Source organism: Paroedura picta, chromosome 7 (genome assembly GCF_049243985.1).
Source record: "Paroedura picta isolate Pp20150507F chromosome 7, Ppicta_v3.0, whole genome shotgun sequence".
NCBI lineage: Eukaryota > Metazoa > Chordata > Lepidosauria > Squamata > Gekkonidae > Paroedura > Paroedura picta.
The window spans coordinates 94,274,044-94,295,693 of record NC_135375.1 but is presented as its reverse complement, the minus strand read 5'-3'; the positions used below and the strand labels follow the sequence as shown (position 1 = coordinate 94,295,693).

The window sequence follows — 21,650 nt, the reverse complement described above, 5'->3', positions numbered from 1 at the left end:
TGCCATGAAGGCAGCATCTCACACTACTGAACATTTGTTGCAAGCAAGTTAACTGCCGGACTTGACAGTCGGCTCATGATTGATAGGTTAGGCCCTCAATCAGGCTGCTTGTGAGCTGTTTCTGCCTCTCTTTCCCCCTCCCCTCCTCCGCTGTATGAACTGAGGGTGACTACGGCCCTCATAAATCTATTTCTCTTGTTCTCACTCTGTCACACCCCTGCACAAATGCACATGGGCGCAGGCCACAAGTCTCGGGCTCAAAACAATAGCTGCCAGCCACAAACTGAACGGGTAGGAAGGGTGAAAGCCACAGCTGTGCTCCAAGGTGGGAGCTGCTGTGATAAACAGCCCGTTCTGAGACACCATCTTTTGGCTGGCAGACAAATGGCTGGTAGAGGCTGAGGGACGAGAACAAATTTAAAAAGAAGGCAAACAAGATTGCTAATTAGACTCGGACTGTGCTGTGCCAACATGCCAAGGCGCATCACTTCTAAATGTCTGCTGTGGAAACAGAAGGAGGCAGCTTTTTCCCTGACGGGTAACTTAGCAGTAAACACGCAAGGTTTTTAATAATGGCTCAGAACATAAGCAAAGTTACTCGCTTCCCCTCCTAGCGCCCTCCATATAGCAGTTACCTAGCACTAGCTGCTCCTAATGAGGCTCCGAGGCCTTAAAACTATCTGTAAACATCTGTAAACAGCCCGTGGCGCCACGGGCGCCACGGACTGTATAAAGGAGTAAGGGGTAGTGGGGAGGAGTTAGGGCGGGACCGGTCCGGGATAAAAACTCGGGGGGGGCCAATCAGGAGCCGCGAAGCGGCTCCTGATTGGCCCCTCCGAGTGTCAATCCCGCCCCAAGCAGACAATGGGGAGCCGCGCGAAGCGCGGCTCCCCATTGCCTGCTTCACTCGCTCGGAAAATGGCGGCCCGCCTGGTGAGAGCCTCGGCTGGGGGGTGGGCCGGGAAGCCTTCTCTCGGCCGGCGGAGCGGCCTCGCAGCGTTGTGGACGCTGCGAGCCCGCTCCGCCGGCCGAGAGAAGGCTCCAGAGAGCCTCGGGGGGGTGGATGGGTGGGGGGGGGGAAGGGAAGCCTTCTGCCGCCGGCCGCAGCGGGCTCACAGCGTCTACGACGCTGTGAGCCCGCTGCCGCCGGCGGCAGAAGGCTCCAGAGAGCCTCGGGGGGGGGGATGGGTGGGGGGGGGAAGGGAAGCCTTCTGCCGCCCCAAGGAAGCCCCCGCCGCAAACACAACACAAGACTCCAGCCGCCGAGAAGCTGCAGAGAAAAAAGAAACACCCCCGGAGGAGCCTTTCGCCGCTAGCGCGACGAGAGGCAGCAGAAAAAAAAACCCCTGTAGGAGCTCCAAGCCGGCGCGCCGACGAGAGGCAGCAGAAAAAAAAACCCTGTAGGAGCCTTTCGCAGATCCAAGCAGCAGAAAAAAAAACCCTGAAGGAGCCTTTCCCAGCTCCAAGCAGCAGAAAAAAAAACCCCTGTAGGAGCTCCAAGCCGGCGCGCCAACGAGAGGCAGCAGAAAAAAATTAACTCTGTAGGAGCCTTTCGCAGATCCAAGCAGCAGAAAAAAAAACCCTGTAGGAGCCTTTCCCAGCTCCACGCAGCAGAAAAAAAAAACCCTGTAGGAGCCTTTCCCAGCTCCACGCAGCAGAAAAAAAAAACCCTGTAGGAGCCTTTCCCAGCTCCACGCAGCAGAAAAGAAAAACCCTGTAGGAGCCTTTCCCAGCTCCACGCAGCAGAAAAGAAAAACCCTGTAGGAGCCTTTCCCAGCTCCACGCAGCAGAAAAGAAAAACCCTGTAGGAGCCTTTCCCAGCTCCACGCAGCAGAAAAGAAAAACCCTGTAGGAGCCTTTCCCAGCTCCACGCAGCAGAAAAAAAAAACCCTGTAGGAGCCTTTCCCAGCTCCAAGCAGCAGGAAAAAAAAACCCTGTAGGAGCCTTTCCCAGCTCCACGCAGCAGAAAAAAAAAACCCTGTAGGAGCCTTTCCCAGCTCCACGCAGCAGAAAAAAAAACCCTGTAGGAGCCTTTCGCAGATCCAAGCAGCAGAAAAAAAACCCTGCAGGAGCCTTTCCCAGCTCCAAGCAGCAGAAAAAAAAAACCCTGTAGGAGCCTTTCACAGCTCCACGCAGCAGGAAAAAAAAGCACCTCCTGGTGTCCCCTGGGTCCTAGCGCCCATTGCATTCCTGGTTGCAATGGGCTTTCTTGCTAGTAAACTAATAAAACAGGGGCTCCGGGCACAGTTTTTCCAGGGCAACATACTTTATGTGGAAATGCAGAACATCCTGAGAGAGAAAAAGAAGAAAAGAGAAGGCTCTGCTAAGGAAATTCCCAGAGAGATGGATTTGGCAGTTCATGAAGAGAAAGAAAACAGATATAAGCCTGGCCTTCCACTGTAGCTCAGCGATGCTGCTTTTGGCAGGCTTAGGGCTTTCCTAGTGTTTCTGCACAAGCACGGCTGCCATTTTGAACACAACGTCCTTCAGGCTATTCTCAAGAAGGATTGTGCCCTTAGCATCAGGAAAGTTTATCTGCCTCCTTCTGTTCTGGAGTTGCCCACTCTGGGTTGGGAAATATCTGAAGATTTTGAGTGTGGAGCCCAAGGAAGGTGGGGTTTGAGGAAGGGGAGGACTTCAGTACGGTTTTAGAGTCCCCCTTCAAAGCAGCCATTTTCTCCAGGGGAACTGATCTCTGTCGGTTGGAGATCTGCTGTAAACCTGCAAGATCTTCAGCCATCACCTGGAGGCTGGCAGCCCTACTCCATTCACACAAATGCTTTCAAATACTTGGGATTAACACAATTTTCTAATAACAGAAGGATCATGTCGTTGTGGCATTAAATCAGTAGGGCGTTCATGCCTTTATTTAAAGAACACTTACATCAGTTTTAAAAGAAGAAGAGTCGGTATTTATACTTCCCAAAGGAGTCTCAAAATGGCTGACAATAGCCTTCCCCACTTCCTCTTCCCACAACAGACACCCAGTGAGGTAGATGAGGGCTGAGAGAGCTCTGAGAGAACTGCTCAGTCAGAACAGCACTACCAGTGCTGTGACGAGCCCAAGGTCTCCCAGCTGCCTGCATGTGGAGGAGTGGGGAATCAAACCTGGCTCGCCAGATTAGAAGCTGCCATTCTTAACCACTAAACCACGCTGGCTCTCTCTTTTGCTAACTTGACCCTTTCTCCAGAACGTTGGGAATAGTAGTCTGCTAAAGGTACTGCTCGTTCTCTCCTAAAAACCTCTACCCAGTCCCCCCAAAATAACTGTAGTCCCCAAGGTTCCCTATGGAAAGACAATGGCCATTGAACAAATGGTATGTGGGTTCCCCATCTAGGGCCACCAGTTGTTGTGTCCAACTATGAAACCAGGCCTGCCACTGGAAAACCCTTAGAATGGACCTACAGGAAAGGATAAGTGATAGTACTCAGAGGCATTAGAAGGGCTGTACCACTTCAAACAGCAGATGGAGCAGGACTGAATTTTTAATAATGCAGTCCTAAACAAAGTTATACCCTTCTAAGTGACTGACTTCAATGGAATTAGAAGGCTAGGTATGCCTAGAACTGTGCTGTTGATGTTATCCTACATTAAAAAAAATACACAGCCTGCAAGTAGAAAACTAGCAAGAGAGAAGGCCGGGCTTTTTTCCTTACAAGTTGTTTTTTTTTAAGGCAGAGTATTTTTTAAATGGTGTAAACCCCCCCCCCCTACAGCTTATCCGCTTCTCAGTTCTGTTCTATGCATCCAGCCGACTTCACTGAGAGCTTTAGAAGTTGTAGATATTCGCAGGTCATCCCTGACAATAAAGGACACCACGGCAATAAAGGGGCTTTGAGACTTATTTGGATCAATAGGAAGCATACATTTAGGTACCGAAACTTTATACACCTTTCAGCCAAATTACCTTTGGGATATCCTCCAGTCGTATTTATTTCTATAATGACAAGGACTCAGCAGCCTGAGTGAAGGTCTGGCAATTACAAGCCAAAAGGGAACATAAACTGTGGTCCTTTGCTCACCCTCTGAAAGTTAAACAGCAGAGCGCATGGCAAATGCTTTACAAGGAAAGCAGACATCCATGGCCCAACAATCCCTAAAGGCCTCTGAAGATCCCAAGTCCTGGGCACATTCATAAGGGAGGTGGCAACATTGCAACATCCCTGAGCATTTGGGGTCTTGTAGGGTTTTTGTCAAAAACTAGTGCTCAGAAACAGGCTGGTAATCACTGAAGATGTAACACTATCAGCCAGATATGACCCCTGATCACAAGTTACATGGAACACATGTACAATCTAGTTTGGTGCAAAGATTTCTTCATGTTCAATTGACGTGTGGACAGGGAGAGAGATTCAGAGGGGAACGTCATTATCTTGGTGCCCAAAACTGTTTGGGATTCAAAATGGGACTGAAAGAAAGACTGAGATGGGTCTAGAAAATCTGGTTTCCTATGCAGATCATATTTAAAGTAGTTTGGGGCAGGGGGGGCAACAAAGAATAGGCAGCCCACAGAAAACCTCTGGAACATCCTTCATTGAGAAACTGCTCAGCTGCTTAAAGGATCTTTCTTTAAACAGGCTGATCCTGCATTGAGCAAGGATTGGACTAGATGGCCTCTATGACCACTTCCAACTCTAGGATTCTAATATATGCTCCTGTTGTTCAAATTATGGTTAGGACTCTCTTGTATGTGGCAGCATCAGCTAAAGCTGCTGTGTTTGAGGCAAATCCTTGGCTGCTTTGGTTTCCACAGGAGAATATTGTCATGTATAAATTGGCCCTGAATAACCTAAGATATTCTACAATTTTCACCACACATGGATTGAATCAAATAAGAGGGTTCTAGCCCAGCCTGCAAGGGCTCCCCCTTGTAATAGCACAGAAAAATCCTGAGAAGGAAAAAAGATTTTTGTCCCTCAGTATCTCAGTAAAGAGGACCAAAGAAAAACAAAGTGACAGAAGATACGACACAGCGGTAGCAGCAGAACCACTTTGAGTAGAAAGGACAAGGTGCGAAAGGAAAGCATCCTATTTTTCTTCCCTCTAGCCAGCACTACTCACAGCACATATTTGGTTTTGTCAAAATGAGAAAGTGGAGTTCTGGAGCCAGCAACACACAGGTCTATTAGTTCCTTGAGGTACTTTCTGTATTCATGGCATGTCTCGCCCCAAGAACTTACACAAGTTCTCTATTGTAAGAGTGAAAATATTGTCCTTGGTTGCCCCACGTCAATTGGGGCAGCAATGAAGAATATATGCATTAGGCATACAAGGCACAGGAGCCTTGTTTCAGATATGGATGCTCAAGCGGCTGTCCATTCAGCTCTTGTCTTGTTTAATAGTCAGCACCAGGTTGCCCATTCTTCAGGACACCATTCCTGTGTTCATCAACCCATCCTACAGTGGCCAGCTCTGGGCTGAGAAATGCAATGACATTTTGAGGATGGAACCTGAGGATGGGCAGGGGTTAGGGCCGAGGAAGGGCTTCAACCAAATATAATGCCCCATAGAGACCACCTTCCAAAGTGGCCATTTTATCCTGGAGATCAGTTGTAATAGGGGGAGATCTCCAGCTGCCACCTGAGGGTTAAAAACACAAAAATAAATTGGCCACACAGTATGGGTAGCTAAGCCTGAAGACTGTGAGAGGCAAATGTATAACAGAAGATCCAAGTTTATTTTGTAGTAGAAAGAGCTTCTGTATTCCCTTATGTCAATGAGGGTGTATGTGCCTGTTAACAGCTCAGAGGTGAGATCTAATTGGAATTCTGATGAAGCTCTATGATTTCAAAGCAGGGTTTCCAGAAGCTTTTTACCACCTGTGCCAAGCCAAAATGCTAGCACCCTACCTGGCCCCACACCTAGCCCCAGTGATCCATGTGACAGTCACCTCCAGACTGGATTTTTGCAACTTACTCTATGCAGGCCTACCCTTATTCCTGACCGAGAAACTACAGCTGTTCCAGAATGCAGCATCCAGGGTCCTTACAAACTCCGTGAAGATCTCACATCTGGCCCATGCTCAAACAGCTGCACTGGTTGCCAGTTGAATCCCAAATCAGGCTTAAAGTCCTGGTACTGATCTTTAAGGCCTTACGCAGGCTGGGCCCAGCATACCTGATCGTCTGCCTCTCTGTATATACCACACAAAGAGCGCTACGCTCTGCCACCTCCAACCAGCTGGTGATCCCTGCCCCCAAGGAAACATGCTTGACCTCAACCAGGGGCAGAGCCTTCCCCATCCTGGCCCCCACCTGGTGGAATGAGCTCCCAGAAGAAGTCCGGGCCCTGTTAGTGTGATTACAGTTCCAGAGGGCCTGCAAAATGGAACTCTTCAACCAGATTATGGTCCAACAGAAGCAACAATATCTACTGGGCCCCCAGAACCCCTACCCTCATGCAGATGTGCCCTTGGAGCAAAGAAAAGGGCAACCAACTGACCAACCTATGGGATCCAGTTAACTGTTAATGTTGCCACTGATGTTTTAAATAAGAAAAAAATTATCACCAAATGTTACTGCTGTTGTTATTCTTCTGTTATTACTGAGCCATATTTTCTATATTATGTTTTCCAAGTTCTCTGTAAACTGCCCTGAGCCACGAGAGGAAGTCAGTCCATAAACAAACAAGTAAATAAGGTAGTTATTGATAAGCCAGTTAAAATAAGGAAGTCTTTACTGAAACTCTTTCTACTGCATGGCTAAGCCCCTCCAGGTAGACAACCCTAACCCACCCACAGCTGTCCAGCTGGTTTCTTCAATGCATGCCTTCCTAAATTGTCTTCAGGTTTGGCATTGCAATCTTTCATCCCAATAGGGAGGGGAGTCGTGGCTCAGTATAGCATCTGCTTGGCATGCAAAAATTCCCAAGTTCAGTCTCAGCATCTGCAGTAAAAAGGATCTGGCAGTAGCTGATGTGTAAGACCCAGAGAGCAGCTGCCTAGAGACAGTACTGACCTAGATGCCACAGGGTTCTGATTTGATATAAGACAACTTCACACATTCAACAGTACAGTGCAGCCCACTAGGCATTTCACACATGTGGGTTCTCACTCAACTCTGTGGCGTTCTCCTCCCTTCCCTTCTTGCTGCACCAATGCTTCTCGTGGTGGAGAACTGCTCAAATAGACAACTAAATCAATCACTAATTATATCAGTCAGTCATTAATAAAAAATAATAGGAGGAAAAAAGCATACAAACCTACTTGGCACATGCCCAAGTCATGCAGTGCTAAATCAAACAAAACCTGGTCATCAGCTCACATCTGACCATCACTGTCAAACACAGTAAGTTCGACTGTTAACCAAATTTACCACAAAATCTGTGGCATCCCTAGTTCGGGAATGTTTGGGCAGGAGTTATAGCTCGATTATCGATGGCATGAAATAATATCTAGATGTTCAAGATGAGTTGTGACCCTGGTAGATGTGACAGCCTGACGCTGCTTATCTTGTGCAAAGTTCTGTAGCAATTCAAAGACTGAAAGATTTAATGTTGCACAATAAATCTGTTAAGTCTTTAAGGCCACACAAAAACTACTGCAGTTTTGGTGAGTTTAAAACGGAGCTTTCTCTTAAACTAAGAAAACAAAATCTTATTATCTGATATTATTATTATTATTATTATTATATTTATAAAACAGAAACAATGCAGATAACTTAGATTAACAAACGTAAAGCAACAAGCAACATAGAACAGTAGAAAAATATGGAAAACATTAAATTAACTCATACTGATAGCCCAGTGGGTTCGGCGGAATTGTAGTGGGTGCCATAGGGGGACGGTCCGTGGGAAGCAGTGCATCAGGTCGACCTTAACCAAATGCCTGGCAGAGGAGCTCCCTTTTGCAGGCCCTGCGGAACTGTTCAAGTTCTGTCAGGGCCCTGATCTCCTCTGGGAGCTCGTTCCACCAGGTGGGGGCCAGAATGGAGAAATTATGACATCATTCCATTCACTCCGCAATCCCTGATTGGCTGGAATCATCCACAAAGCGACATGGGGGGGATGTCGGTGAGGCTATAATCGTGAGGGGAACAACCACAACAGAATGAAGCCAAATATTAATGTTTTTTTTTCTGGAAACATAGTTCTGACCCACTGAAATCACTAATTTGGGCCTGAAGATAGAAACTGGGGTTTATTTAATGTACTCCTGATTATTTCAGGAAAACAACGTGTCTTCCTAAATCTCCTAAATCCACTGAAGTCAAAGGAATCAGGATTATCATTGGCTGTATCTAGTTGTGAGACAGATGTAACAGAACTGATTTTTGCTATATATTTCCTGTCAGGGGTAGTCAAACTGCGGCCCTCCAGATGTCCATGGACTACAATTCCCAGGAGCCCCTGCCAGCATTCGCTGGCAGGGGCTCCTGGGAATTGTAGTCCATGGACATCTGGAGGGCCGCAGTTTGACTACCAAGAAGATCATAGTCTGACGAAGGGTGCTTGCACTTGAAAGCTCACGCCTTGATTAAATCTTTGTTGGTCTTAAAGGTGCTACTGGACTCTGATTTTATAGTGCTACTTCAGACCAACACGGCTACTCATTTGAATCAGAATAGTGTAACTCTGTTTAGGACTGCACTTTTAAGTAGTCATTCTCACTCTCATGTTCAGCATAAGGAAGGAAGTGTTATTTCATTCCGGAATAAGGCACCAAGTGCCAACGTGAGACCCAGTGATTGCCCCCCTGTCTTCATCCGAACCACCATTTGTTCTGTTTTGTCTCTTCCCATGCATGACAGAATAGCTCAGCCTTCTCAGGGAATAATAGACCATCGAGCTGTGCCCTTAGTCTCTTAAACATATGGCAGGACCCTCCATACACATTAAAGCCCTCCATGTTCATTCACATCACTGCGGCCTCGTGGAAGCGTGGAATATTTTTACCATGCCTTATTAAGTGGGGCGGGGGGTATCAGCCTAGCGCACAGATTGCAGATGAAATGCTCAATCGGTATGTCCATAAAGACACATGCCTCACAAAAAACATCACAACAAGGCTAGGGAACTGGCCCTACTCTGGAACTTTCTCCCGCAGAGCTGGAAGTGTGAATCGCCATTAAGGAAATTGGGCAATCAAGAGCTGGCTGGCAAGCTGCCTCAGTGCTTGGCCAACCTGAGTCCAAGGATTTCTGCAAGGACTCCCCTCCAATGTCAGTCATCTCATTGGGCCTGGCAGAACTCTCTCCCCGGCCCCGGTAGCATAATGAACCTCACTGGATCACAGATGGCGGAGCTTGGCTCCCGCTGATGCATTGTCTTTTAGGCACCACTGCGCCAGAAGATGACTGATGAAGGAAGAGCCTTTTTCAATATAAATCCATTCAGAGGCTCCCTGGCTTTGTTTCTTACTGTTTCTTCCACAGAATGTAAATGGATTCTTACAGTGGCAGCCGCTTTAATTTTAACCAGCTGTGTTCTTTTACACAGCTGTTTACTTTCAGCAGCCTTTTCTTTTATAAGGGAGAAAAACCTAACGTCAGCTGATTGCTTTTTTGGCCATGGCCAATAAGCATCAGGACCCCAATGTCAGCTGATGGCTTTTTTGGCCAATAAGCATCAGGAATCCAATGTCAGCTGATGGCTTTTTTAGCCAATAAGCATGAGGAATCTAATGTCAGCTGATGGCTGTTTTAGCCAATAAGCATCAGGAATCCAATGTCAGCTGATGGCTTTTTTAGCCAATAAGCATCAGGAATCTAATGTCAGCTGATGGCTTTTTTAGCCAATAAGCCTCAGGAACCTAACATCAGCTGATGGCTTTTTTGGCCAATAGGCATCAGGAACAGGACTAACATTAACCATATCTTTTTCCTTCTATAGAGGGTGGGTTTTGTTGTTGTTTTTAACCCACTGCAGTTTTTATACCTTGCTGTGTCTAAACTCAGATCTGCCCTGACCTGGACGGCCCAGACTTGTGTGATCTCATCTGATCTCAGAAGCTAAGCCAGCTTGGTCCTGGAGACTACCAAGGAAGTCGGAAGATGCAAGACTCGCAGCACGGAGACCAGCAAAGCCAAACCACCCCTGTTTCTCTCTTGCCTTGAAAATCCTATGGGGTTGCTGGAAACCTGACAGCACTTTCCACAACCACCGGGCCCCGGTGTAACTCTGGTTGACTGCAGACACGCTAGAGAACTTGAAGATTTATCTTAAACAGATTTAAACATGTCCTTGGGCTCCTCCCTCCTAGGGTTGCCAGCTTATAAAATGATCCATTCAGCGATCCCTTTTATATCCGTACGATCAGCAAGCACTGATAATGTGATGGTATCTCCAGGTCACAGAGAACTCCAGCCGTCCATGTCTACCCATAAATGATATTAAAATGACAGGACATTCCCTCCCCCTCTCCCCCCCCTAGCAACTTCACTTCCACCCCACCTGATTGGATTCCTCTGCTCTGTTTTTATTAGTTGTGGGTTGGAAAATGCCTGCAGACTTTGAGGTGGATTTGGGATGGGGAGGGGCCTCCGTGGAGTACAATGCTAGAGGTCACCTTGCAAAGCAGCCGTTTCTCCAGGGAAACTGATCTCTTTCCTCTGGAGATGAGCTATAGTTCCAGGGGCTCTCCAGATCCCACCAGGGGACTGGCATCCCTCATTTTAGTCCATGCTTTTCTCCAATATCCTCCTCCTCCTGTTTTCATTCCTCCATAATATTTTATCCCTTTAAATATTTTAAACTTGCCTTATCCCTCAGCTTGCTATACTGAAACCCTTAAAAGAAAAAGAAAAAACAACAACATAATGAAATCTAAACGCCAGTTCTGAAAGAACAGATCTGCAATAACAGCAAACTTAATCAAAAAAGAAGCCATCATATAGCCCAGCAGCTCTCTGCATCCTAATCGCTCTGTGGAATAAAGAAAATGTTCTGCATCTTTTCTCCAGGAAGAAATCAGGGACAAGAAGCTCGTCAAGGAAGGTATTCCACAGTCTCCACCAAAACTGCCACAGAACTTGCCTAAGCTCAAAAGATCTCTCTCTCTCAGGTATGTGGTTCCTAATGGGCAAAGGGCTTTAAAGGTGAGCACTACAATTTTTACACTCATAGTACATCAGATGTGGAGAAAGAAAGAATCTATGGTAAAAATGCCCTGCACACACAGAAGCAGCATCACATAACCCAAGCTAATTGGTATCAGGGAGGGAGCCACGTTGCACCACAATGCCTGGAAATTATGGATTGACAAGTGGGAGACCAGTAATGGCTCATGGGGACTGTCTCATTTACCCCTCCCCCATGATTTCCTCTTTCCCTTCCCTGAAAGCTCCCGTAAACTTTCCCCTTTTCCTGTTTCCTTGTCTTTTCCCACCCACCAATGCCCCTGCCTTCAGTTTTTCCTCCTGCCCTGTCTAGAATCACAGAATTGTAGAGTTGGAAGAGACCTCCTGGGTCTTGTAGTTCAACCCTCCAAACCATGCAGGACACTCACAATCCTATTGTTGGCCATTGGGAGGGGGCAGGTTGACATGACCATAGAGGGTCATATCACCTGATAAATGTTTAGTGTTTTTTAAAAGGTTATTAAAAATTAATATCCACCCATTCAGGAAACCCTTCCAGGGCCATCAAGAAACCCAAGGGTTACATGAACCCTTGGTTGAGAAAACCTGACCTACTAGGGCCCATTCCGCATGTGTAGGATAATGCACTTTCAGTGTACTTTTGCAGCTGGATTTCCCTGTGCAGAACAGGAAAATCTACTTCTAAAGTGCATTGAAACTGCATTAACTAATGTGTGCGGAATGGGCCATAGACTGATAGTAGTTTTCCATAGCCCAAGGTATAGAAATATAATAAATAAATAAATAAATAAATAAATAAATAAATAAATAAATAAATAAATAAATAAATAAATAAATAAATAAATAAAATAAACAAACAAACAAACAAACAAATAAATAAATAAATAAATAAATAAAGATAAACAGCCTTGTGTGATGGCCTGAGTGCTGGTCCCTCAAGTCATTCCCATGAAACAGCTGCAATTCAGAGGTATCAGAGGGGAAGCAAGGAAAGTTATCACACCCTTTCAGGTAAGGAGCAGGGCTTGGCAACTCTCACTTTGTGTCCCTGTATGATTTAACTCAGACCATATTCTGCACAATCCTGTTTTGGGAACTAATCTGATGTAGCAGTAGATTCAAATGGGTAGCCGTGTTGATCTGAAGTAGCACAATAGAATCAGAGCCCAGTAGCACCTTTAAGACCAAGCACTCGAAAGCTCACGCCCTGAATAAATCTTTGTTGGTCTTAAAGGTGCTACTGGATTCTGATTCTGATGTAACAGTGAAGTCAGATATTGCTTGTTAAGCTGAGCTGGAATTTCATAGGCAAACATTTTTGAAGTGAACGATGGAGTTTTGAGGACTTGGAAACATTCTGTACAAGGCTTTCTCCCTAACCTTAGAAACCTCTGCAGTTTCTCTCCCCCTTTGCAGTTGTTTTGGTGCGGGTATTGTTGGGAAGGGAGAGTTTTTCTTGTGAGTTATGTAATCCAGCCAGTGGGGGATCATCTAAACAGTGCCATGGCATCATGATACCATATAGCCAATCCAGTTTGCCCACATGAACCAAACTGGTTCTTCCTCCACATATGTTCCATATGAGACAAACGTTATGTTACTTGTGGCACAAAATGCCAGTTTGGTAAAACAGGCAATGGATAAGTGGGGTAGGGTTGATAACAGAATCACAGAATCATAGAGTTGGAAGGGGCCATACAGGCCATCAACGCAGGATCAGCCCTAAGCATCCTAAAGCATCCAAGAAAAGTATGTATCCAACCTTTGCTTGAAGACTGCCAGTGAGGGGGAGCTCATCACATCCTTAGGCAGCCCATTCCACTGCTGAACTTGATCCCTAAGTATGATGTGAAGCTCAATCCATCAGGGGGTAAATTTTTTGCTCCATTCTACAGACTCCCATGTTGTTGTTGTTGTTAGGTGCGAAGTGGTGTCTGACCCATCGTGACCCCATGGACAATGATCCTCCAGGTCTTCCTGTTCTCTACCATTCCTCAAAGTCCATTTAAGTTTGCACCGACTGCTTCAGGGACTCCATCCAGCCACCTCATTCTCTGTCGTCTCCTTCTTCTTTTGCCCTCAATCATTCCCAGCATTAGGCTCTTCTCCAGGGAAACAGGAAAACTCTATGGACAGACTCCCATACAACTGCTCAAATAAGAGGGGACCCCATTTCACAAGAAGGGAAATCTTTTATGAGCCCCCTTTCAGCCTGTTTGGGCTCAACTCTAGATACAAATAATACTTGAAAGTCTGTTTGCCTTCCTGTGTATTAGATGTGGATTACTTCAAGAATCCTAAATTCCTGAAACCTAAATCACACACACACACACACACACACACACAAACGCACACAAGATATGGGCTCTTGAGCCTGCTGCAGCATTCAAGCTTTCAGGGGAAATCTAAATGGAGGAAAAGAACAAAGTATGTTTGACCTACATGGCTGCTTTGCAAGATGCATTTCAAATACATTCGCTATGCTCTAATTGTTTAACCATTACCAAAAAAATTGCCATAATGCAGGAGGTAATGAGGCTTTTTAGATATACTTTGCTTAAAGCAGAGAACTGGACAGTACAGGAAGAGGCGGAACAGACTTGACTATCTGTTTTTGTCGATTAGGCCCTTGAGCTTTTGAAGCTTCTCCTTGCCATGTTTTTGGTCCTAACTACATGTTGGGTTGGATCCAAAGGGGCTTCTTCCATTTACTCCCCTTTCCTGCTGGAAGAATTCCCCTGAGTCATTCCTCAAGGTCCCCTCTCCCCCAGGAGTTGCATTTCATGGAGAATTTGCATTCCAGGGGGATGGCCAGGGCCATTTTATTAATTTAGCATATGTATCACATGCTACAGGCCCCATACATCCAGGGGCCCCGTGCTGTGCCTTCCCCACCATGGATCAGGGCTGTAGCCACTTGTCTCCCCTCTTTTCCTGCTTAAAGGAAACTCAGAGTGACATCCTATTCCACTGCTGGGAAGGCCTCCGACCCCAGTCTGGCTGCTCCCATTGCAATTGTACTCTGTTAGGAACCCGGAAATCCTTATACTGGCTCTGGTGCTATGGGCCCCGCAAATCCTTAAACCACTCCTGGAGATGGCTTCAATTGGAGAAACAGTGTCTGGAAACAGAGGAAAATCTCTCTTGTCCAGTATCATGCCTTTTTTGCAAGACTGGATCATGCAATATGTAGTTTGCCCCCTAGAGGACAGAATGAGGACCACACCGAAAGCTAGCCCCCTGTTAACTTACCTATTAAAGGTACAGAATCAGAAGTGGCTGGCATGATCTCTGCAACAAGCAGCATGAAAACTGTCAGAGACAGGAGGACTGTAATACCTGCAAAAACAATTGTATAAGAGAAAGGGTGAGGCAGAAATTAAACTCCGGAATGCCTTCCAATTTTAAAGGTGGTTTGGAAAAATGGGACACAATGAAAAGTTTTTTTCTGAGTAAGGAAGAACCAGAATGAAACACAGTCTTCAACAGTAGCCATTCCACCTCGCTGCATCAGAGACAGAGATGCAGGAGCAAAACCCTCTCCACCAATTTGGATGGGACTGCCATTTGGGTCCCCCCACCCCCAGTCCTGTCCTGGAATGGCCATTCCGTCTAGTCAGCATCTATCTCATTCTGAGAACCAGCATGGTTAAGAGTGGTGGACTGTAATCTGGAGAACTGAGGTTGCTTTGAATTGTAAACTGACTGGAGTGCCTTGGCAGAAAAACGGAATGTAAATGCAGTAAATAAATAAATGCCAACAGACTTCAGGAAACAAAAGGATGGTGATTGTTATATATTGCTGGCATGGGAAGGAGGCTCGTTCTGGTCTTTTCCCACACAGTCTCTGAAAATATTTCAGCTACGTGGAAAGCCCAAAATATAAAGGATCTGCCTCTTAGATTTGTATTAAAAGCTCAGAGTGACATACTTGATTTCCCCCCTGCTCCATTTATCTTCATAACAACAACCCTGCGAGATAGGTTAGGTGGAGGGGAAACTAATGGCCCATCAAATAAGTTTCACAGGGTGTGTGAATTTCAGCCTTGATCTCCTAACTTGAACTACTGCACCATGTTTACTTCCAATCTGCATTATATACTGATTCTGCGAACTTTGGCAGGTTGTTGGAGGCTGGGCAGAAGGGTCTGTGTTGGTTCCTGGCTCTTGTGGCCCTTTCTTGCATGCCCAGGGAAATGTTGATTGCCACTTTGGGATCGGGAAGCAAATTTCCTCCAAGCCAGACTGGCCGGGGATATGGGGGGAGGGCATCATCTGGACATGGAATTGGGGTCACTGTGGGTGGGCAAGTAGCTGTACATTTCCTGCATTCTGCGGGAGGCTGGACTAGATGACCCTGGAGATCCCTTCCAACTCTATGATTCTATGATTCTATAAGAGGTCAACTGGAATAGTTCTAACTACCAACCACGGTGTCTGTCAGGAGCTCCGATGGGCATCACCAGAGGGCAGTGCCACAGGGTACAGGCCATCCATCGTGCCCAGGAGGCAGAATGAAAAGTAGACTGCAATTTTTTTCGAGGGTGGAAGATCTACATATGGAAGCCTATCCCTGCTTGGATCAAAAACCACTCTGTGGAAACGTATTTTGAAGCTGCCTTGGCAACCTAAAGGAAGGAAAGGTGGATGAAAGTGTTTAAAATCCTGCCTTTTCTTTTGTAGTCCCCGCCAAATGGAATAGAACTGTTCTGTAACAAAATGGTCAAGGAGTTACATAGGTAAAGGGAGAGGGACTGTACTGCTATTGTACTATGATCTATCATTGTACGTATGCTCCAGGCTAGGTCGTTTCTACACCAATTAACATCAGGCTTACAAGCTCATGCTTTGTTTCAGCTCTGTTTGAGATTTCTGTTTGCTCTCAGATATCTGTAGTCCAAACCTTATGTGATTATTCACTGGGACCCTTTCTGCACAAGAGTAAACCTCCATATTGGTGTTCTTAAAGAATCCAGCTTGGAACACCACTTGCATTCTGAAGTGGATGTTATTCAGAATTTTATAATTTCACATTGAACATTTCTGGAGGGCCTATAAGAGAGAGCCTGGTTGAGGCCAGGAAATTAACACAAACAAGATGCTCATCTCCCTATCGGATAACCTGTTTGAAATCTGCCTAACACCGACTAAGCCCCACCCCCCACCCCAGTATGATTCTTATTATAATGAGGTGGCTTTTAATTTAACTAACTTAAAAACTTATGTATCTGATTGTTTCATTGTTTTATTAATTGAATATTTTTAACTTTGATGTTACCTGCCTAAGATGACTAGAACAGGTTTTAAGAATAAAACTATTATTATTATTATTATTATTATTATTATTATTATTATTATTATTATTATTATTATTATTATTATTATTATTATTATTATTAACAACAACAACAACAACAACCTGTTCCACTATATATTTCTGGTAAGGCCTTGGAGGAGGAGCCTGTCTCATGGCTTAAGTGCCACTCAGCACTTAACACCCACTCAGGGCAGCTGTCCTGCCCATGTGTCTCCTCCAACTGTCTGTCCAGCAGCCACCTAATCGCCTTCCATCCCCCACCCATAACCACCCTCTCCTCCTTCCACTTCCCTCCGATGCTTGGAGGCTACATATCCTTGCCGTGTGAGAGCTGCCCCTACTGGTGAATTCCCTGCTGCCTGCAGTCTTTCCGGGTCCTGCAGGGAGGGAGGGGCGTCCTCAAAGTTCTTACCCCCCCCCAATCTAGTGCCCGTTGTATTCCTGAATGCAACTTGCTTTGCCCCTAGTAATAATAATAATGAACAGAGTTACATCCTTATAAACTCATTGATTTCAATGAGGCTGGAGTAGCTGTATTCAGAGTTACGCTGTCAGTCTACCAGCCGCCTCCATCTTGCATTCATAAGGTCTGAGTCTTCAGCTCTTACCCAAAGATATTTTTTCTCCAGAATCAGCTGGTAGCAAGAAGACAAGCAGTGCTAGTCCCGAGATCAGGACGCAGGGAATTAGTAAATTCAAGCCGTAGTAGAGGGTGCGCCGGCGCATGGTCACTGTGTAAGTCACATCAGGATACGGCTCTTTGCAGCACTCATAGTACAACTCATTCCTTTCTCCTGGGACACCTGCACAGAAGAAAATTGGCAGCACACAAAAGAGAGAGGAGGGGGGTTAGGTGAGCTTCATCCTCAAAAGTGATGAGTAAACAGCCACAACATCTGTCCACCTCTTGGTCATGCCACATTTCCTTCCAGGAGGTAGCCTGGCTTAGCTAAGCTGGGTTGACCATGCTCAGTCCTTGTATCGGAGGCCATCAAGAAAGGCCAGAGTTGCTATGCAGAAGAAGACAATGGCCTTTCTGGAGCACCCTGTAGCTGGAGTCACTATGAGTTGTAGGCCTTAGAGACTATGGCAGGTGTTTACCAGGTTGAATTTTAGTTTTCCAGGGCTAAGTAAGCACAGTTATTCCTTAGGCACTCTGTGATTCACTCTGTGAACAGTTGTGAGCTTAACATTTAGCACTATACAACACATTTGTTTTAAAAATCCTTTATTTACTGATCATTCCTATTGCCATTTATTTAAGTAAATAATCCCATAACCATTTGTTTTCAATTACCGTAATGCACTAAATTAAAAGTCACAAAAGTAACTGTCTCTCCCTGCGGTCAATTATTATTATAGTTCATAAACAAAACTGTACCAAAATAAATCCTAACCTGTCCCTTCCTTCCCCCGTTTACAATTACCTGGCTCAGGTGTAGTGAGAAAACAATGTTTACTCCCATGTGGATGAGGCTGCGAAAATCTCCAAGCTTCTACACTTCCTCTTCCCTGCTCCCTGACCAGATCATTAGACGGTGTAATGTTTACAACAGACATACTATACGACAGTGGGGGACAAGGATCTGGGGGACACAGGTTCAAATCCCCCATCTGCCATGGAAACTTGCTGAGTGACATTTGCCCAATCACATGCTCTCTGCCTAACCAGTCACATGCTCTCACAAGCAAGGACAAAATGGAGGAGAAGAGGAGTATAAACAGGTAGAGGAGTATAAATGAAATAAATAAATATGAGATAGAAATAATTTTGGACGGTCAGTTTAACTTTATAATCACCTTTAACTATTCAGTCATCACACACAAACAATTCACAATGACTATACACAAAATAAGCAATCCTGAAACTGTCTTTTGTTTTGTTTTTTTCTTCCCTGCTCCACACTGGTGAATACATGGATGGATCCAACCACACTTCTCCAAGGACTTGATGGCAGTTGTGTCTTTAGAAGAGAGCACACCAATTTCTGATGTTCCTTGCCCTCCCACTAGAGACCCCACCTCAGCCTCTTACTGCTGAACCCCCCCCCCCTCCCGGGGTAAAAAATTCAGGAGACTCAATGGATTTAAGTGGGAGAAGGAAGTAGGAATGTTCTTCTTGAGGAAATCTATGGATGATGAGACAGACTCCTATCTCCTTGGACACATACCATATTCATTTATCTAAGGAGAATCAATAACTGAAAGAGCTTAACTCACATTCAGAAAATGGAAGGCTTGCATGGATTGAAACAAACTCCTTGCATCTCTTCTTGTGTGAGAGTCTGCCTCAATTGTGTGCATTTTGGGGCCTTTTTGACAAGTGTTGTTTTTGGTTTTTAATTAACGTTTTTGTTTTTGTTTGTTAAAATATATTGTTCTACTTTTAATGGTTCGATGGTTTCAAAGCTGGATTTGGAGGGAGGGAAGTTAACAGTAGGTTTGCTCATGTTGTTATTCTATTTTTATGTTAACGATTAATTAAATGATTTTTTAAAAATTTGATGATAGCATTCTAATTTCTTTGTAAGCCCCCTGCGAGGTTCTGCAAGTTGAAGAATGGGCTATAAATCTTACGAATCTCAATAAATATGCAAATTCAAACATTCATTAGGCATGCTGCTGAATTTCTCATAGGGGCTGGTTTGACAAATTCTTATTTCAGTTTTGCTCCCCCGTTATGCAAGTTGCAATTCGAGACGGTGATCTCCTGTGGCCTGGCCCTTCCACTAACCCCCATTGTCATGGCTGGTGGAAGAAACAGTGGGAAGTGGAAATGAAGTCGAATAGCACAGCAACATCTCCAGTGGGTGAAAACTTAGAGGTGATGTCAGTTCAGGGAGCGCCAAGATAATAGCCTAGAATGGTTTCTTGACAGCCCTGGAAAGGTTTTCCAAATGGGTGGGAGTTATTGATATAACTCCTGTGTTTCCCCTCCTGTGTTTCCCCTGAGCCCCCGGGGAGGGCGGTATATAAATATAATAAATAATAATAATATTTTTAAAATTAGTTAAATATTTATCGTGTGATATGACCAAACATGGTCATGTTGACCTGCCTTCACCTTCCAAAATAGCTGTTGATGGCTCTGGAGGGGGTGGGAAGGGAAGGGAACCCAGTTGAGTGTGTACACAGCTATGCTTCCCAACCATATTCTGCACCACTGCACCACTTCCGGGGGTTCTTGAAGCCCAAATAATGTTTCAGGGATTTCTCAATGCTAAAAAAGTTGAGAAAGGCTGCCCTAAAGTTTCCGTATTGTGGGCTGATGCTCTAACATCTGTTGGCAGAATTTCAATCTGCAAGGAGCAAAGCACCTCATATAAGCCATGTGGGAGTGGAGACTACTATAAAGAGGGAAATTGCACGAGAACGAGCAGTTGTATGCATTTTTCAAGTTTCCTCATGCATCAATAAATCAGCCTTGTAAGGTATAAGTGCAGTATGCACATAAATGACTGTATATAAATAGCACATCAGTTGTCTTCAAGAAACAAATTATTAATGCCAGCAACAATGAAATTGTTCCTGTACAGAAACAAAAATAAATGGGAAATGGCATATTCATCCATCCCTGACGTTCATCAGTTTCCATCAATTCCTCGGGACTCGGCTATGTTCCCTACATTGTACGGGAGGAAATGCTGATGGAGGCTCAGAAAATCGTGGTTTGCCTAAAGGCCATTTTGAACATTTTCATTTATTTCTCCTGCTTCATTCTTATTATAGGGTGCTGAGCATTCTAGTGATTTGGAGGACTTTGAGGGGTTTGTCCTTGAACTTCTCTTTAATTAAACTCCAAGGTCTTCTCATGGATATGGTGCCTCTGAGAGAGTTGAGAACATAGCTAGTTTCCTACATTCAGTTTACTTGTCAGAGGGGTTGTTAAGGTTACAATTGGAATTTTATCTGATGTTTGTATTACTGTGAATTGATTTCTTGTGTATGACGCCAATAAAGGTTTTATGCTGCCTTCTCTTAATTAACTCCTCCCTGCCTTGTTTATATTCTCAATAATTCCTGAATACGCAATAATATCTAGCACCTCGAGAAATAAGAAGAAAGCGAAACCTACTCGTGGATACTTTATCTATCTCATGAGGCTTAAGGGGACTCTTGGGGCATTTTGTTGTATATACATACAGGAAAATCTATTATCTAGTCTGAAAATATCTGTCAAGGAACACTTTGGGGGGGGGGAGCATTCCTAAAGGATTGTCTCAAGAATATGCCATCCACTCCTCTCATAAATTTCATTAGATCTCTGTAACATGGGGCTGTTTGATCTTCAAGAGCATTCGTCAAGCACTATCAAAGCTCTCCATCAAATGCAAGAAACAATCAATAGTTATTATAATGTTCAGCGGTACTGCATGAAGGGTTGCAATTCTATAGCAGGTGTTACCTGAAATCATTCATACTGGTTTGCTTTTAGGAAAAACAAGACCATTTCTGCATGGAGAGGTAAAACGTGAGTGGCTTCCTGCTTGCAAACGTGGATGGTCAACCTCATGTTTGCAGCCCTCCTCACGGGAGACCCCTCCTGTGTTTTCCTTCTGCCTCGTTGTGGCTTTTTGCCTCCTAATGAGGCTGCAAGGGGAAGCAAAATGAACTTCTTCCTCCTCTCCTTGGCTTGTCAATCACAGCAAGCACAGCAGTTCACTCATGAACTGAAACTTTCTTTCCCTCCCCACGAGCCCTGAAATTAATTTTTTAAAGGCAGTTCTGCATTGCTATGTGGTAATACCACAACACAGATGCATTTTTAATAAAAAATCAATATTGCTGCATTGCTATGTAGAAATGCCAGAATGTTATAGCATCCCCCTCCTTTCAGGGGGATTCATGTTCTTTTGGAATTTATTTCTGTCTGGGTAGATTTCTGAGACATGGAACATGGTCCCTGGAGCAAAAAAATCATTTTGTGCAAATGGTTGGCTTAAAAACAAACTGCTCAGTCCCCCGTATGATCAGGAGAAGGATGCTTGATCACCCCCCCTTTCCCAGCTCATTTTCCACCTCCAGAAAATGCAAATGGAGCTGTTTTTGCCTGCCCAAGTTGTGGGAAGGCTGGACATGGTAACTGATGCCCAAAAAGCCATTTTGTGTAAATGGGTGACTTAAAAACAAAACACTCAGACCCCTGTACGGGAGAAGGATGGTTGATCACCCACCCTCTTTCCCAGCTCATTCCCTACCTCCAGAAAAGAGAAAAGGGGCTGTGTTTTGGCAATTCCCCTAATCATGGTTTAAAAATGGCCAAAACTTGACTCAGGTACTGGAAAGCCTAGGAATG

The 21,650-nt window shown here is 44.9% G+C and overlaps 1 protein-coding gene and 1 long non-coding RNA gene across 3 annotated transcripts in view; one reads left to right on the top strand and one right to left on the bottom strand.

The window, feature by feature from the left end:
• LOC143841307 (neuronal acetylcholine receptor subunit alpha-7-like) overlaps positions 1–21,650 on the bottom strand; it is a 114,236-nt gene that overhangs the window by 15,827 nt on the left and 76,759 nt on the right. The window contains exons 7-8 of the mRNA XM_077345449.1: positions 16,963–17,157; positions 14,290–14,376 (exon numbers count right to left, since the gene is read on the bottom strand). Coding sequence (XP_077201564.1) covers positions 14,290–14,376; positions 16,963–17,157 — 282 coding nt within the window. The remainder of the gene's footprint in view (positions 1–14,289; positions 14,377–16,962; positions 17,158–21,650) is intronic.
• Positions 210–18,795, top strand: LOC143841309 (uncharacterized). Of its 2 annotated transcripts, none has more exons than XR_013232661.1 (3): positions 210–291; positions 10,900–11,000; positions 18,300–18,795. It is a non-coding gene; the product is annotated as an uncharacterized LOC143841309 (long non-coding RNA). The 2 variants fall into 2 exon arrangements; XR_013232662.1 differs by lacking the exon at positions 210–291 and adding an exon at positions 4,933–5,011.